This window comes from Microtus oregoni, unplaced genomic scaffold (assembly GCF_018167655.1).
Source record: "Microtus oregoni isolate MIOR12 unplaced genomic scaffold, Mior012 000004F_ref0000308, whole genome shotgun sequence".
In the NCBI taxonomy this organism is placed as follows: domain Eukaryota; kingdom Metazoa; phylum Chordata; class Mammalia; order Rodentia; family Cricetidae; genus Microtus; species Microtus oregoni.
The window spans coordinates 14,559,224-14,577,510 of NW_024543063.1; the positions used below are offsets into that span (position 1 = coordinate 14,559,224).

Consider the following 18,287-nt stretch of genomic DNA (forward strand, 5'->3'; position numbering starts at 1 on the left):
CACGCTCAGCACACGCCCAGCACATGCTCAGTACACGCCCAGCGCACTCTCAACACATGCTTAGCACATGCCTAGCACACGCCCAGCACACACCTAGCAATGCTCAGCACACACCCAGCACACGCCTGGCACACGCAGCACTGCCCTCGGTCATCCTCATGCAGACCCTCTCCCCCAGGACCCGTCTCTGGATAAGTGAGGTCAGCTCTCACACTCTTCCCCCAGTCGAGCTCCCAGACTATAGTGCTGTTACTGTTGTCTCTCCAAAATTGTTCCTCTTCACTCCCTTGTCTACAACACTGTGTGACTCCCTTTTGTCCTACTCCAAAAATGCTCACACTGAGCTTTTCATTCCTGGGGTGTGGTGGGGTCGCTGTTCCATGAGGTGGGATACCTTCCTTTGCCCTAAATACCACATCCTCATCAATGCCCAAATTCCAGTTTTCCTACATTTCATCGTGTTTCCTATGACAATACTGTTTCATACACAGCCCCTGCTAGCCCCAGCCTTGCCATGGCTTGTATTCTCTCTCCCATTGCTTCATATAAAGCTCTAGGGACAGGACCTCTAACCTTTGCCGGGAAATTCTTGGCAGCTCAGATATTTCGACCCTGCCTTGGTCTCCTCTGGCGGGCTTCATTCCTGCAAACGGTCCTCCACCCCCCCCTGCACGTCTTGGGGCCCTAGCAGGTCAGCCCTCCCCTGGCTCCTGTACTCTCTGACTTACCTGAGTCCATTCTCTTTCTCGGGAGCGCTATAGGACAGGATGTGGAGTGTGCCTGTGCTGGAATGCCAAGAGCAGAGTATCCTGAGATTTCAATGCCATAGATAGGAGTTACAGAGATGGCTCAGCACATAAGGGCACTTGTTGCTCTTGAAGAGGACCAGGGTTCAGTTCCCAGCACCCTCTTCTGACTTTGGCAGGCACCAGGCACTAGTGCGCCGCCCATGCACAAACGGAGGCAGAGCACTTAAGCACAGAAAAGAAAATGAATGGATCTCTTTTAAAATGGCTAAGAGAACCAGGAGGTAATGGCACACATCTTTAATTCCAGCACTCGGGAGGCAGAGGCAGATGGATCTCTGTGGTCCAGCCTGGTCTACAGAGCTAGCTCTAAGACAGCTCAGGATACACAGAGAAACCCTGTCCTGAAAAACAAAACAAACAAACAAACACCACAACAAAATACAAATAAAAGGGAAGAGCCTTAGACAGAGGGAGAGAGTGGCCTCTGGAGCCGGGCGGTGGTGGCACGTATCTTTAATCCCAGAACTCAGAGGCAGAGGCAGGCGGATCTCTGTGAGTTCGAGGCCAGACTGATCTACAAGAGCTAGTTCCAGGAAAGGCTTCAAAGCTACAGAGAAACCCTGTCTCGAAAAACAAAAACAAACAAACAAAAAGAGTGGCCCACGCATGATGATATAGATGATTTCTCTACCAGACTCACGCCTTACACTTTTTGTCCAACTGGTATTTAATGGAGACCTTTAGTATGCTTTTTTTCAAGATTTTTTATTGTTTTGCTTATTGAGGCAGGGTCTTGCTTTTAGCCCAGACTGACCTCAAACTCTGCCCCCTTCTGCTTCTTCGTCCTCAGTGTTGAGCTCACAGGCACGTGCCTCCAAGCCTGACTGGATCCCCTAGGGGAAGTATGTGTTATTTGGAAATGGAGGGGAAAGAGTAGTGGATAAGGACTCCCTTCTGAAGTGGACCTGGATGGTCCATCTGGAAAGGAATGCTCACTCATACTCACCCCATACTCCAACTTCCACCTTAAGGGGAAATCTCCTGCCTGCCTCCCTGCCTGCATGCATGCATGCTTGATACAGGCCCAAGGCATTTCCGTTCAAACGAAGAAGACCCTTTGTTCTAGAGAGATACAGCTATCTTTGTGGAAAGTAATACCTGGGCCACGGGGAAGAGAGGGCAGGGATCTTGGCTTAGAAGTCTGGTTAGGGCTATTTTCTTCTGAGGAGAACGTCTAAGGTCACTTCCCAGACAATAGGTTTGGAAAAGGAGAGATCAGAGATAAGGGTCACAAGGGCCTCTGCATAGTGAGTGGGTCCACCAGACCCATTTCCAAGACTTCCCAAGGCCGGATCCAGGATGAGGGGGTCTGGGTTCCTCGTTTTGCCCCTCACGCTGAAAACTAAAGGAAATACGGAGGCAACCTGGTCCTCTTGTCCTCCGTAGGTGAAGCGCCTGATGGGCCACCGACTATTCCTAGACTAAGCTGTAGCCCGGCCTGCCCTCTCTCGGACCAGCAGAGGGCGCGCACCACTAACGGGAAAAGAGGACTAGTCGCCAAGACCGAGTGGGAGAAATCCTTTGAAAAGAGTAGAGACATCTAAGGTGGAGGGTGGGAGCCAAAGCTACTGGGAGCAGCAGGACTTTGTGAAGGAAAGTGAGAGAAGGTATTAAGAGAATTGGACGGAGTAGGGAGTGGGGGCGGGGAAGGGTATTAAAAGGGCAAAATGGAATGGCTGATGGAAGGTTGGGAGCGAGTGAAGGGAGAGGCTATGGGTTGCCTGTTGGAATGAGGTGAGGGGATAGCAGAAAGATGGGTGAGATGGAGAAAGGTGGAGTGGGGTGGCCGTTGGGTTCAAAGTTGGGGTGGGATGGGGCGAGGGTGAGAGACAACCCTCTTAGGATCCCACCCACCGGCTCCTCCTCACCCCTGGCCATCAGCCACCGACACCCAGGCCTGCTTACTGTCACTCTCTGGCGGTCTTTTGCTCTGCCTACGCTGAGCCTTTTACGTCTTTGGCCTCCCTGAAAAGGGCCCTGGTACAGCAATGAACAGAAAGGAGGCAGTAGAGAGCTTGGGAGCTTTAATGGGGAGGAAAGGGTTAGCTACACGCTGGGTCATTGAGCCAGAGTGTGGGGGTGGGAGAGAAGAAAGCCAGTGTTGGGCTGGGGATGGGGGACCGCAGAGATGTTTACCAAGCCTTCTCAGATCCCGGGAAGAAGGAGTGTGAGAAGCCTGGAGGTACAGGAGTTTGGAGCAGGTCGTCGGAGAGAGAGAAAAAAAAAATCAGGAAAGAAACTAGAAAAATAGGGGTTGTAGAGGGGGAGCCAGGGGTGCAGGTGAGAAGAGAAAGCGGCACCACGGGAGTTTTAGAATCTGGAGACTTGAAAGAGAAAAATTAAAGTGGGGGTAAATTGCCCTTCCTGGGGTGGAGATAATGGGGGGCTGGAAGCCTAGTGTTCTAGAAAGACCTCAGAAGCTTCCATCTTTTCTTCCCTGGGCTGGGCACGGCTGCTTCAATGAAATCTGTGTTGAAGGAACGTCGGGGAAAGCTTCGGGGCTCCTCCCAGGATGAGGGTGGGACTGGCCACTGGACGTCTGGGAGAGGCCCTGGCTCACCAGGCCGCCCCGTCTAGTGATAATGACCCCCTAAGTGCGAGGCGGCGGCCACCGCGCCGAATGGCCCGGGTGGGGGCTGCAAGCCCGGGGTGGGGTAGAGTGCGGTAGCTGCGGCGGTGGCGTTCGGACCGGGCCAGTAGGAGAAGCCAGCGGGCGCGACGCCGGCCGAGGCTGCCATAAGGTTGAGTTTGGAGAGGCTGGGGAACGGCAGCGGGGCCAGACCAGCAGGGAGCTTGTAGAGTGCGCCATCCTGGGCGGCAGCGGCTGCTGCTGCAGCTGCGGCGGCGGCGTGGGCGTGCGCGGGCGGTGGCTGGCAAGCCTGCGCCAGGCCCTGGAAGTCAAAGCGATAGGCGTAGCGCTTTCCGTGCACCTTGCTCATGATGTTTTTATCGTAGTAGTAGCGGAGTGCGCGGCTTAGCTTGTCGTAGTTCATGTTGGGCTTGCTCTTGCGCTCGCCCCAGCGTCGGGCCACCTCGTCGGGGTCGGTGAGCTTGAACTCGCCATGACCGCCTTCCCACGCAATGCAGCCGGCGTTTGCACGGTCTGCCAGCAGCTCCAGTAGAAACTGCCACAACTGGATCTGTCCGCTGCCTGTGGGGAAGGGGAGCGGTCAGCCACGGACCGGGCAGGCTGGAACCAGAGGCGGGGGGGGGGGGGGGGGGGAGAGAAGCGAAGCAAGAAAACAACACAAACCACTGCCAATCCCCGCTGAAGAAGACAAGGGCACTTCAGACAGCACCCCTGTGAGAAGCAGGAGGCAGCTGGTCAACCCGTGCAGACCAGCAGAGCACAATAGAAACGTCTTTCATTTTGGAAGAGCTAGGACACATTGCTCTGTGGTTTGTTGGGTGTGGAGTAGCATTGTCTCCTCCGTGGAGAAGCCGTGGTGAATCATATTAGGCTTTCCTAGGTAAGGGGCAGACATCAGACCCTACCCGACCCTGGGCACACTCCCTTATTTAAGGCTGTGACTGCACAGAGGTGCAAGACAGCCCGGTGCAGTGTGCCCGTAGACAGACCCGACCCGTAGGAGCGCAAGACAGTCCGTCTTTACCACCCAAAGGTACACAGTAAAACAGGCCTGACTTGAAGTAACACCAGGACAGACAAGAACAGAGGCCCTGGGTACTGAGGAGAGAGGCTGATTCTTGGGGCGACCCCAGCCTCATCAGCTTCAGGTGCACTGAACTCCGCGATGCTGGGGAAGAAGGAAGGGGACGGCTCTAAGGAAAGAGGTAGGACTGCAAAAGCATCGAGCAGGAGTCCTGGCTGGTCTTCCTATAAATCTGAGGGTTGCTGGCAGTGACAAGGAGGATCTCCCTGAATATTTTGGTGGTGAGTGACCCAGAGCGCACACTCTCCGGCTTTGAAGCCTTAAGCGACAAAAATCTTAGCAAACTGTCCCCAGTCCTTTTAGAGAATAAAACGGACTTGCCTCAGTTGGAGCCTGGTGGGTCTCTCCTCCTTCCATGTCACTCAGTGGGAACTCCCCCCCCCCCAAAAAAAAAGGTCTTTCTTCCAGAGTTTCAACCCCAATTCCTCTAGACCAGACTGATGAAGAGCTGGTTGGTTTTCCGGGAGGTCAGGGTTTGGTTTTAGAGCAGTAGTAAGGGAAGCTTTGGCCTAAAAGATGCATCCAGCCCCAAGTGGGAACAACAGAGACTTGGGCCCCCATCCGTGCTGGGTGTTACATCCCCTTCCTTCAGGAAAAGAAAAGCAGTTGCCCATCTCATCTTTTGTGGCTTCTTGTAAGATTAGGTCACTGGCTGGGGCAGGAGCTACAGAAAAGAGTTGAAACGCCAGCCATCAGAAGGATGATTGACTGACAGGCCTGATGTCTGCCACAGCGAACCTGGGTAGCAAACACAAGGCTGGCGTGGCTGGCGAGTCAGAAAGTTCAGCAGGGATAGCAGGAAGTGCCTGCCAGCAGTTTAGGCCTCTGCTAGCCTAGGATGGCTTAGAAAGTAGTTATTGACCCCCACACCCACCCCCGACAGGAAGTATTCAGACTTTGCTCCAAAGAGAGCCTTCCCCCAAAAGATGCTAAGCACCAGAGCTGCTGCTTGAAAGCTTGGAAAACCATCCACCCTTGACAAAAAGGATCTGGGGGCCAAGATCCCCTTCCTTCATCTGACCTGTTCCGTAAACCTAGAGCAAGGACTCAAAAAAATGCAGGAGTCAAAGATCAAATCAGTGTTTTCCCAGGGCCTCTGCACAAACTACCCACAGCCTTGTAATTTTCCAGAATGTGGGTGCACACCTCTCTGCCCCCTGTCTAGTGGCAGGGGTACCCGTCCTATTGGGTTCATAACCCTGCCCCCCATCTACTATGGTGTCTCCATCAGCCCAGTGTATCATTCAGCTCACCTTTCTGCACCGCGGGGCTCAGTGGCCCCCAGCTCGGGCTCTTCCCTTCCTTAAAAAGACCATCTCCGACGGGATCTGCAGCGCAGAAGAAAACAGTCAAGCAGACCTAGGCGGAAGTTGCGGATTTGGCCGAAGAAAGGGCCCCGGGCTGCAGTGCTCTGGGGTCCGGGCCACCCAGCTCCTCCTCCCCAAGCTAGGCTGCGCAGAGCCCCTCCATAGCGCCCAAGTCAGGAAACGCGTCCAGGAAAAAGGAAATCCGCTTTCCGAAGGGGCCGGCTGGAGCGTTATAAAACCCAGAGGGGATCGCGCCAGCTGAGTCTGAGCTAGCAGAGCCCTTCGTAAAGAGGAAGGGGGCGCTTGGAAGGCTGGGCCGGTGTGAACGCTCGGAGGACGGACGAAGGTGAGGACCCTTGTGGGCGCAGAGGTGACGCCCAGTGGATAACAGCTTTCGGGCAAAGCTGGAGCCCGGAGACCACCACGCCAAAGATCCCTGCTTTCAGCCTCCTAGGATCCGGAATCTGCGAGTCCTATCTAGACCCACAATGAAACCCCGGAGCTCGCTATCTACCTTGAATGCCCCAATATGCAACCATCAGTCCCTTTCACACACCCACAAAGCGACTCTCTGGAATCATTCCTTTCCTTTGATCCATCGAACTTGGCCCTTGCCCCAAGCTAGACTTCCCGCCCAGGGTCTTGGTGCCTCCAGCCCCCGGCTGGTCCCTGGTACCTGGCAGGTACATGTTGATCAGCAGGGGCTGGGAGGCGCCGCTCTGTCTCATCGCTGCCGGGGACTGGGCGGTGGGAGATGGGGGGACCAGTACTGGGGGGGCACGTCAGCTTTGCGCTTGGGGTGCCGATCCCCGCCCGAGGCGACTGTGGGTGACAGGAAAGAGTAGACGCCAGCGGGTCCGGCAAGGCCTGGCGGGAGCGGGCAGCCAGGGTGTGGCGAGGAGGGAGGGGGTCCTGGAGCGATGCTCCTAGCTACAGGGCGGCTTGCAGCCCTCCGGCCCCGCACGGGCAGGGGCCGCAATTTCCGTTTTAATTAAAGTGCGGCCGCCTCGGCCCCCCAGACCCCGCCCCCGCCCCTCTTATCTTCCCATCGCAATAAAGTCTCCAACGCGCAGCGCCTCAGCCAAGCGCACCCGGCAGCCCCCTGCGCTCCGCAGCCCGGGAAACACGCGGGGGATGGGCCCCCAGCTCCGCGCTCAGACGGGGAGCCTGGAGCGCGCTTCTTTTCTGTCACCCCGACTCTTCGGCAAACATCGTTGGGTGGGAATGCTGGCCCCAATTCGGACCATAGCCTCAGGCCCCCTCCCCAGAGCCTTCTTTCCAACCTCTCCCTCCCCTCCCTCACTGCTTACTCTCCACCCTCTTTCTCCCCCCCGCCCCCCCCCCGTCCCCGTCTCCAGGCTGCGTTATCTGCATCTTCACTTTTAAATTTCCGCTTCCCTCCCTCTCGCCTGTCGCTGCGCTCCCGGCCTGCTGCCGTGGCTCCCTTTATCTTTGCCCACCCTCGTGCCTTCTCCCTCTCTGTTGGTCCCTGGAGACCCGATCTCCTTCTCGGTCTCCCCTTTCATTGGTTTCCTGTCTTCGCCTGGCCCCACGCCTCAGGCAGGACACTGGGGCATCTCCCCTAGCAACTTCTGAGTTGGTCGTTTCCTTATTCGCCTCACCTCCTTCTTAGGTCTCCTTGCTGCCTTGTGACTGTTGTTTTTCTCCTCTTTTATCCTTTCTTCCTCCCCTCTTTTCATCTGTTCAGTTCCTGTACATTGGTTGCCTGTTGGAGCCTCTCTGTCTAGCCCGAGACAGAATAGATGTAAGCTGATTTCTCTCCTGTAGAGTCCTATTCCTCTTCCCAGTTCTCACTACAACTATTTCTCTGCCTCCCTTCCCCACTCTCACAAACACTCCCATTCTGGTTATGTATGAACCATGCTGCAGCTGCAGGGTTACAGGGATCCCAATAGGCTCTGTACATGTGTCTTTCCTAATGTGGCTTCCAGGTAGAGCAGGGTGTCTGGGTACCTGTGAGACTTCCTAGCCCTGAGACTGAAGTTGGTACCCTGGGTCAGCAATGCTTTTTCTACAACCCTCTGACACTTGGGTATGTGATACTTGACACACATGGCAGGGGGTAGCTGCTGTCAGAATTGCTATTTTCTGTGTCCTCCTCTCTCTTGCTTAAACACAGGAGCTAGGAGAGCTGGAAATGGACAAGCCTCCTGCAGGGTTCTTGTTCCCAGGGTGCCTGTATAAAGACTGCTGCAAAAATCCTACTTGGGTTCTGCAGGGACCCTGTCCACCCTCACTTGCTGTCAATCACGGGAGAGTTCATCTTTGCTAGGCAAAGGTACACAGGTGAGAGAATGGAAGATGAGACAGTCAAGAGAATCCTATCGAGACAGGGATGGAGACTTTAGGATGCAGATACGGGATCTAATCAAGCAAAAGCAGAGGTTGGGATGTTTTGGGGAAGCAAGCTTAGGACACCGCAGGAAAGGGCCTTAAGGGACTGCCAAGATCTCAGTCCTCCTCCTGTGCCCTCTTATGGCTCCTTCCAACAACTACGGACAGAAGGCAACAGCAAGAAGGTAAGAACAGGAAGAGCTGGAGGGCATGGAGGTTTACCCACTTCGTACTGTCAGCAGGAGACTGAGGCAGAAGGGAGAATTGTGGATGTGTTCCTACACAACAGCTGTCTGCTGGGCAAGCATCAACAGCTCAGACTTTGTGCCCAGTCTGAAGAGAACTCAGGTGCTGAAGGGGTGAGATTCCTTGGTCGCTTCCCCTCCATTGTCTCCCTGTCAAGCCGTGTATCATGGTTCCTCCTGAGTCTACAGACCACCAGCCTGTCCAGAATGGGAGAACCAGAGACTAAAACCCTCAGTTGTGACAACTTCAACCTCTCCTTACAAGCTGCCAGGGGCTGATAGGTGTGGGAAGCAGAATGTGACTTCTGGATCCAGAAAAACCTAAAAAGATCCGTGCAGGCAGAAGTTGGACCAAACAAACCCAAGAGCAGCAGCAACCTATCCAGGGTCTCTCTGCCAGGTCCTAGAGGTGACCACAGATGCTCCTAGAAGGGGGATGATCAATTGTGTGTCCAAGAGAAGGTACCAGGGAGAGCTCTCTCTCTCTCTCTCTCTCTCTCTCTCTCTCTCTCTCTCTCTCTCTCACACACACACACACACACACACACACATTGCCTATTTCTGGAAACAGGTAGTGAGAAGATGGGGCCTAAAGCCAAGATGTCCTGGGGCTTGGATTCAGCTCTGGTTCAGAAATCTTGCCTATATCCCAACTGTGTGACGCCGAGGAAGTATTGTACTTAGTCTTATTGTCTTAGAACTGATGGTGTAAGCATCATCTGCATATCGTGAGCTTTTCATAAGATAGCACATGGTAAGTACATAAGGACAAGGACCAAGTTGTATGCATTTAGTTTTGTTAATACTACTGTCCTGCAAAGAGACGGCCAGCCAGGAACCCACATGTTTCAGGCTCTGTTGAAACCTGAGGTTTTAGCCACAGCTCAGCTTAGCCTTAATTGATCCTGAATTTGGCACCTGGGACCCTGTTTTCAAACCCTGGCTTAGTTACTGATTGGGCTTAACCCCAGTTTCTTTGTTAATGAGATAGATGAAGAATGAGGATCAAATGCAACAGGAGCCGTGGACTCTAGAACCCATTCAGAACTGAAGCAGAATTCATACCCACTGAGAGCTCGGACCCTTGGTTCTGAGACCCGTGACAGGGCAGGTGGAGGGTCCTACATCCACTGCTTCAATGCTTTTCACAGCACAACACATATCCTTCTGCGGCCGTTATTAAATCCTCACAACCACCCCTGGACACACGCGAAGCATGAATAACTTCCATTCTGGGGTAGATAGCAAAGTTTAATATCATGGGAGGTACAAATGATTGCTGCTATAGTCTTGGGCCTGGGTTCAAAGTGATAAAGTATACTCTGTAGAAGGGCATAGTGGACAGGGGGGCTTCCCATGAATTCTTCTGGGAACAAAAGAAAGGTGACTTTTGAAAGACACTGGCAGGTTCCCCTGGCTGTCTGAAGACCAGGGTGAAGATGCAAACTGAAGATGGCCTGGGGTGGGAGGGATACAGGATCAAGAAATGCTTTTGTGTATGGTCCAGAATTTTTGTCCTGCATGGTGGTTGCTGACCCAAGGAGTATGTGGTGGTTGAAATTCAGTTTTGGACCCTAATTCATGATGGGATTGTTGATCCATCTATAGAATGGCCAAGGCACCATCTGGGCTTTCAATGCTTTGACCTACACGGATGTGTGACCCTGCCCCAAGTCAAGATCTGGAGCTGGCTGTATCTGATTGGATCCCACAACTCTTGCTGGCTGTTTCCCTAGCTTCCCAGAGCACACCCATGCTCCTCGCTAGGTTATAAGTGATAGGTAAAGGTTCTGGAGCCTTATTGGAAGAAACAATCCTCAAAAAAAAAATAAGAATGGAAATTACCTGCCTGCTGGGCAGTGGTGGCACACACTTTTAATCTGAGAGACAGAGGCCCATAGGATGTCTGAGATCGAGGCAACCTGCAGACTGTACTACAGAAAGAGTTCCAGGATAGTCAAGGCTACACAAATAAATCTTGTCGAAAGAAGAAAGAGAAGGAGGAGGAGGAAGAGGAGGAGGAGGAGGAGAGATTACTTCTCATTTACACAAATGTATCAAGTCCTAGGTTCCATATCACACACACACACACACACACACACACACACACACAGAGAGAGAGAGAGAGAGAGAGAGAGAGAGAAACAGAAAGAGAGAGAGAGCAAGAAGGAAAGAGGCAAGAGGAGAGGTAGAGTCAAGAGCTTTTATTAGAATCTTCAGGGTGATGATGACTTAGTGTAGAGCCTAGTGCTGGACTCTTCGAATGGACTGCAGCTGCCCAGTATGGGCCTGTGTGCCAAAGTCGCTGTAGGTACGGAACTCCCCACTGTGCCTGTCCCGCTCTAAGACATACTGGTAGCCTCGGTAACCTGGGTACTGGTAGGCCACCCACCTACGAGAGTGAAGAAAATGGTAGTGAGTAGGTTTTGCATTGCTCCCACCTGTGTGGTCCCCTCAATAGTCCCAGCTGCCAGGAGCCAGCTCCAAAGCCACACTTCAACCCTGCTTTTTGCTCTGGGTCTTCCTGTGATCTGTTTTAGCCTGTCTCCTACGCCCACCCTTCATTTCCTCTTTACCCAAGTTTTCAAACCCCAACATTCCCACACAAATCCCTGGATTCTGGTCTTTATTGCCTTTTCCTACTCTTTCTCTTCCTCTCCCCCCTCCCCTAGTCTCTGTTGGCTTCTAGCATCCTCCATCACCTCTCCATCTTCTCTTGGACTGCCCACTCTTCCTGCCTCCCCTGTTCCAGCCCCCAGGACTCACGCTCCAGAGCTGACTTTGATGGAGCCCACATCTTTGCTGGTCCAGCCCATGGAAGGCAGTGATGGGTAGTCATCACTGAGTTCAAACTTGCAACCCTGGAAGTTTCCCCCTTCAAACAGTGTCATGCGGCTGTCCCCGTGGTTCTGAGGCACAGAAATAGGGGGTGGGGTTACAGGGATGTCAGGCCCTGTTCATGGATATAATTTTAACCCTAGTCACCCAGTTCCTGTTTGGCACATATCATGCCACCTCTTAGACATTTCAGGAGTTCACCCCCCATCAGCTCCTAGTGGGTCTGGCCCGCTGGGATGCTCAGGGGCTCCACCTGGGCCCTATCAAGACTTGGAGTTATGTGCCAAGGCCAGACAATTCCCAGAGATTCTTTGAGCTCAAGGCTAGAGACTTCTGTGACAGAATCCTTTGCTGTTGTCATCTCTTTGTTATATTTGTGGTAACAGGGATCAAACCCTGTTGAGTATACTAGGTCGACCTTCAATTTGTGATCCTTCTGCTTCAGCCTCCAAAGCAGCTGGAATTATAGGCATGTACCACTGTCCCCCGTGTACCTCCTTTTCAGAAGGAAATCACAGGCTCTGAGAAAAAAAAATCTGGCCCACTAACCAGGATATTTCATTAACGGTCTCATTGACTACTCAGTCCCTTGCTCAATTCCCCATCACTGCCTCTCTCAGATTGGGACCCAGCTAAGGGGTATTGGATGGAACAGTCAGAACATACAGGTGGGCATGATGGTGTTGGCTGCATCTGGCCTACCACAAGGGTCTTCCTCCTACAGAGTTATCTCCCTTCCAGCCTCTTGGAACAGAGAAATTGGACTGGACTGGGTCCTCTGACCTTCACCACTAGCCCCAGGACTCAGCAATACATAAGTGAGCAGGAGAGCGAGTCCTCTTTGGGACATTTGGCTCATTATTACATGCACATGTGCACATGCACACACACACACACGCACGCGCGCACACACACCCGCGCGCACACACACACGTGCGCACATACACGCACCATTCCAGCACTCAGAGACACCTTGACACTGACCCTGTTCTCAGTCCGATCCCTGGACTGAATTTGAGTGTCATCGGCATGTTAACACGTTTGACCTTGTGACGTCACATTATGCCTCTGAACCTCATTTCTAAGACTGTGTATGGGGCTAACAGCATCCATCTCAGCTTCCCGGGACTGTGTGTGCTGACAAAGGTTCCCTTACACCTGTGGTGGCTTGAAAGCTGAAGGGCCCGGGCATACTCACAACTAGCGGCTCTTTGATGCTGTCCATGGTGCTGATCCACACCCGTGTCTCCATAATCCCAATTTTCAAACGGTTCTTGGTTCTGGAGTAATGCCAAGACCACCCCCACCCCCGCCCCATTAAAATTTTGTTCACATTTACTGTTCGGGGGAGACAGGTTTTCCAAGGCACTACGCTTTTGCTGGAGCCTGAAGGTAGGCGACAGGGGAGGAGGGGAAGTGGGCCTTGCTCACCGCACAGAGCACTGGCCTGAAAGACAGAAGTTGGTTGCTGTGGTGGCTGCTGCTGCCGCTCCAGGCGCTCCAACAAGGATAATCTCCCTTCTCTAGAATGAACTGCTGCCCCTGGAAATCGGGGTACTCGAAGGCCACCCATCTGAAAAAGGAGAAGGGGAACTGGGAGGTATCTTTGCAATCTCCCTCTGGGTCATCACTTTCTTGCTGTGGTTAAAGAAAAAAACCCAGGGACCCAAACTCTAGACCATTTCCCAGACACACCCAGTCCCTCTGGCGAATGAAGCCCCCAAACTAAATGCTTTCTGGGGTTGGAAGGGCCTAGGCCTCCCACTCATGGCCCACAGGTTAGAAGGAATGTTTTGGGTTACAAAGATCACCAGACCAAGGACTATCTGCAGGGATTTATGTGCCTTCCTAGGGATGCAACCGAGTCTCTGGCCTGCAAAGGGACCTCAGCTCTCTCCAGGTCCCCAAGCTGCTTCTTGGATACTAAGATGGGGGCCAGCAGAAATGATCTGTCTGCACAAAGCTACCTGACTTCGCACAAAGAAAACCATTGGGGTTTCAGGGCGGGCCCCATAGATCTTTGTCTTGGGGAGGGTTGTGAGTTTTGGAGAGAACAAAGGTTTATCTTGTTGATGAGTCTGTCTCTGGGCATAGAGGAGTGTAGGATGAAGTCCCAGGCTCTGACTTTGGCTGGGGTGGGAATGAGAGAAGCCGGATACCCCTTAAGTTAGCTAAACAGATGCAGCAGGATCACTCACGCGCCGTTTTCCACCTTTACCGAGCGCACCCTGCGCAGGGCTCCTCGCTCACAAACGTTCGCACAGTCGCTCAGCAGACGACAGCGACGACCCTGGAAGTCCTCCTCATCCCAGAGCGTGAGACAGGGGGGCACGGCGCCCGGCACAGGGGCGCTGCTCATGCTGCTGCTGTTTAGGAAGGGCGGGATCACCGGCTAAGCTCTCAGGAGTCCTGTACTTAGCCTAAGCCGCCCGTCCTCGATAGGCAGTGCAGGCAGTGCGGGTCCCTAGGTCTGGATCCCTCCTGGCTCTAGAAACAAGCTGCCCCGGGACAGGGCTTTTCCCTCGTTTCTCCCACCCTTTCTCCAGGACCAGGTACTCACCGGAGGGTTGAGCACCGCAGGCACGGAAAATGGAGAGGGTGCGCGCGAGCCTGATGTGCACCGCTTTATACCTCCGTCTAGCTGCCTCTCCCTGGGGGATCCGGACGTGGTGGGCAAGCTGAGTCAGCTGGCCGGCTTTGGTCAGCTCTGGTCTGCATAGGCAGCGGAGCCACCGATCTGGTCCCAGCCCGAGTGAATGACAACGGAAAGTGCTGAGGCTCACGTCGCGTGTCCGCAGGAACCCAGGCTGACTCCGCGCTTTCTTTCAGTGAGGCTTAAGCCTGGCAGAGACTCCAAGCCTGAGGGCAGAACACGCACATCCTGGCACAGACCCTCAGGCATGAAGGCTAAGCCTAGGGTTTAGCCTTTCTAAGACCACGTGAGCCTGGCACAGCACTGTTCTTCCCAATGTTAAAATTCCCTAAATGAAGATTTCTGTTTTGGGCGTCGCTAGGCCGGAGAGGAGCAGACCCTTCTCTAGCGTCAAGCCCCCAGGCCTCTTTTCTCTGGGAGATCTGTCCATTGCTGTCCTTTTCTTCCGGTGCGGGGCTTACCAACTGATCTTCTCCCGTCCCGAGGTCGAGACCAGGCCTCGCCGCCAGGCGGCACTAAACTCAGAAAAGAATCCGGGAGCGCTTAGGTTTGCCTGGGATTCAGAAATACAAGTGCCAAGGGAGGGGCTGACTGTACTAGGTAGAAAGAGCATTTCAACCTTTCCCCAGCCCCCGCCAGAGTGCCAAGGCCGCCAGAGCCCTAGAATTTGCCGGCTGGGAAGCGGTTAAGGGCGGGGGAAAGGAGAAAAGGCTTAGAGACCCAAAGAGGCGGTTGCAGGAAGGAAAGGGCCTCACTGTTAGCTGTCAAAAGACAGTTGTTTTAACAAGTACTCCTTGGTGGTGAGAGGCTATCCCAGCAGGAGAGTCGGCAGTGAGGGTGAACTAATTTGTTACTGTTTGCCAACTTCCTTCCTTGTAGACTCAACAGCAGCCTGGTGGGTTCAACTTGCAAACACAAACGTGGAAATTGAAACTCAGTCTGGTGTGGAACTTTGTGCAAACTCATAGTTGGCCAGTTTCAGAGTTAAGAAAATCCAGGCTTTCTTCTCTGTTGCCTCCTACCCCAACTCCAGGGAAGCTACCTAAGGCACCTTCTTTCATCTAACCTGCTAAGCCTGGTCCCATTTGTCCTTCGCACTCCCTGGAGAGTTTTAACCACGTGCTCTTGACATGGCTAGTTCCTCTGCCACTCTGTGGGCGATGCTAGTCACCCGTCATCTATTTTCTATCTAGCTTGTGTCTGTCTAAAGATGCCCTCCTCAGTTCACAAAGGCACCATGCCTCCTTCACTAGGCTGTAAGCCCCACACAAACGGGGAGGAGCTATGTCTGCCTTGTTCCCAGTTGTCATCTTCCAGCCTAGCATGGTGCTGGACACAGAGCAGGAATTCAATTAAAATGGAGTGAATTAACAAGGTGACCAATTGTGGGCCAAATGTCTGTGGGGAAGGCAAGAAAGTCTCCAGTGGAGTGGGTGATGGTTTACCTGTCCTACTAATCCCATTTCTGGAGTTCTGGGCTTCTGGGGGTTGGGCAGGGTAGGCAGCACCTCCCTTTGGCCTCTCCGTTCACCAGTAAGAAATGACTGTTGGGATTGACATACATGAACTGGAGATGAGACTATACTCCGAGCCAGGAGAACATGGGGGTAAAATGGGACAAGTCTGACTAGGTTTGATTGAGGGTGGAGCCCGAATTACTGTTTGGCTGCTTGACTCTTGCTGAGAGAGGGCTAGACACACATAACAGGCCTGTGATTTTTTCCCCAGACTATGGGGAAAAGTTCAGACTCCCTATAGGGCAGCAGTTACTCCTGGATGCTTACTATTCTTGCTTCTTTTCTGTTTCACAAGTCCTAGCTGCAACAAGAAGGAAGGCTTGAAAAAAATGATAGATAATAAAAGATCTTTTTGCTTCCATTGGACAATTCTAGAGGTGGCCATCAGGGGGCAGAGTCAGACTGCACTGACAAAAAAAAAAAAAAAAAAAGCCAGGTGTGTGTGTGATTGCTGTGGTGGTAACTGTAAGCTACTGTGCTGTTGTGACTGTGGGCTCGTGTGTTACCTCTGAAATTATGTTATGTTTATCAGGAGCTTGGCCTGGGGTGGGGGTAGCTTCCAGTCCATGGTTAGTAGTCCTCAGGATTTGGAAAGATGAGCTCCTGGTTTTGGGAGTGGTGCTCTATAAGAGAAGCCTACCCTTTCCAGTTGGAAGTTCTCCTGACAGCAGCCAGCCTCCCCAGCTCTGCTTGCACCTGGGTTTCCTCATCAGGAAAATGCAAAGCTCTCACCACACATCCACGGCTTTTAGTTCCATCTGCAGTCAGCTAAATGGTGCGCCTGTCACCACCACACCTGCTCGCACCGCCTACAGCAACTGAGGTCCGTATCCCCCAAGAGAATAAGAACGGGAAGGTACCCCTAAAGGATGGAGGCCTCAAGGTTCTCGGGCAGCCGCTACTTCCTGGTGCGGCAGAACCAAACTGTCTCCATGCTGTAGACTCCTCCATTATCCTCCCTTTTCCACCAGGCTGGTCCAGTTCCAGCCCCTGGTTTCTCCGTCATGCCCCCTTCTACCCCGGGCAGCTGTTCCTGTTTGCTTTCCCAGACCAGTTGAGCTTAGAGCTTCCTGAAGGATGGATGCCCAGGTGGCTTTGTTTGCCAGCTCAGTACCATCCCTTTTACCTCCTCCACATCCACAGATTTGACATTCAGGGACCAGTCAGGAAAAAAAAACAAAACAAACAGCCCAGCAACCTCAGATCTGTACCCCCAAACCACATGGAGATCTCACGAGGCAATCTCCACTCTGAGCCCACTGAGGCAATCATCTCACGCAGGGACCTTCGACACACACACTGCAGAAGTCCTAAGACCTTATCCACATCGCCTCTTCTATTGTCTGCCCCAACTCATGATTTTAAGAAAATACCCATTCCACGTTGACCCTCAGATCCACGATTGTTTCCGCAAGGATCTTGCCCTCCACCCAAATCCTCCATCCCATGTGGGGACTTGTGGACTCTGCAGATAAATGCCCAGACCCAATTCTGAGTTCTCATTCACACCCCCATTTCAGTAAAGGTCCAAAAAACGCTTAGGGAAGAGACACTGCCTGTGTGTAGAGTCTGAATCCATGAAGAGCCCTATTTTTCAGTACTGCCGGACAGTTTAGAGGTACTGGTGGCTAATGTCTTCTCCTCAAGGTGGCCTGATCCCACCCCTTCCCCTAATTTCACAGGGAAATTATCCAGGGCCTTGGGGACTGAAAAATGCAAATTCTGTGAGTGGTGCCCTCATGCACCCGAGTCCCATTGGCAGCCTTTCCTTGGCAGCCTGGTTCCTCTGGTTCCCACCTCACTTCTGGTCTGGAACAAGCCGAGGACTTCTTTCCCTGGGGCTGTACAAGCCTTGTCTCCCAGGAGACAGAGATAAGTCAATGTGAGACAAACCCAGTTCATCAGACAGATGGGAGCCCCACCCACATTAACCCACCCTGTCTTATATGTCCTCAGTAGGACTGGAGAGCTGACCTCCACCAGAGGGGTGAGAGGCAGTTTCACCCCTACTCACCCACTTCCACACAAGGCCATGACACTCTTCTAGGATGGCAGGAGGCAGGGAAAGGGCACACACACACAGATTCACAGTCAGGTGTTGGTAGAGTCATCCTCAGTAACAGGTACAGGGGAACGATCCCACCAACCTGATGTGTGATTGCCCTGTCCTGTGGGGAGACAGCTGTTCTGTCAATTAGAATATTATGTGCCAAGCATGGGGGAGGGCTGACATCGGAACACACCCTTGTATGCTTTGATGGGCACACATGCCCCCTGCAGTAACCCAGAGAGGCATCTTCTTCACTGTTTAGCTGTGTCTGTGAAGGCACTGAAGCCATGCTGCTTCCTGAGATCAAATCCCAGCTCTTCTGTTTCTTTTCTTTTTTTTTTTTGGTTTGTCGAGACAGGGTTTCTCTGTGGTTTTGGAGCCTGTCCTGGAACTAGCTCTTGTAGACCAGGCTGGCCTCGAACTCACAGAGATCCGCCTGCCTCTGCCTCCCAAGTGCTGGGATTAAAGGCGTGTGCCACCACCACCGGGCCAGCTCTTCTGTTTCAAAGTCCATTTTTCCTCTGTAAAATGGGAATCATTGTCTTGACTACGGTGGGGATTTAAATGTATGTAAAACACAGAGCCACCCTGCGGCACACACTCAAATGGTGTAGTCTCAGGGTTCTCCCCACTTCCTCTAGGATGGGGTGGGGTTGGACCAGGAGGGGTCAAGGCAGCGAGCACCTTTCCCAACCTGATCCTGGTTCTAGGGAAGCCAGCAGAACACTCCACAAGAGGCCTTTCACTTTCCATATTCCAGGAGCCACTCTGCTCACTCAAGTTTGACAGGTCAGGGAGGTGTTCCAAGTTCCCCTGTGCTGGCAAGGGAACAAGGGTGG

General features: G+C 53.0%; 2 protein-coding genes across 3 annotated transcripts; both read right to left on the minus strand.

Moving 5' to 3' along the window:
* Window positions 1-1,503: 1,503 nt before the first annotated feature.
* Fev (FEV transcription factor, ETS family member) lies at window positions 1,504-6,636 on the minus strand. The gene is made up of 3 exons (XM_041650492.1): window positions 6,467-6,636; window positions 5,737-5,811; window positions 1,504-3,960 (listed from the first exon to the last, which is right to left on the minus strand). Exons 1-3 carry the CDS (start codon window positions 6,516-6,518, stop codon window positions 3,383-3,385), a joined length of 705 nt encoding a protein of 234 aa, XP_041506426.1. The 5' UTR covers window positions 6,519-6,636; the 3' UTR covers window positions 1,504-3,382.
* A 3,560-nt stretch (window positions 6,637-10,196) lies between these two features.
* On the minus strand, window positions 10,197-14,261 carry Cryba2 (crystallin beta A2). 2 transcript variants are annotated; one of them, XM_041650833.1, is made up of 5 exons: window positions 13,789-14,261; window positions 13,427-13,591; window positions 12,660-12,801; window positions 11,157-11,299; window positions 10,197-10,782 (listed from the first exon to the last, which is right to left on the minus strand). In XM_041650833.1, exons 2-5 carry the CDS (start codon window positions 13,585-13,587, stop codon window positions 10,635-10,637), a joined length of 594 nt encoding a protein of 197 aa, XP_041506767.1. In that variant the 5' UTR covers window positions 13,588-13,591; window positions 13,789-14,261; the 3' UTR covers window positions 10,197-10,634. The 2 variants fall into 2 exon arrangements, with proteins under 2 accessions (XP_041506767.1, XP_041506766.1); XM_041650832.1 differs by having other exon boundaries at window positions 13,427-13,594.
* Window positions 14,262-18,287: the final 4,026 nt, after the last annotated feature.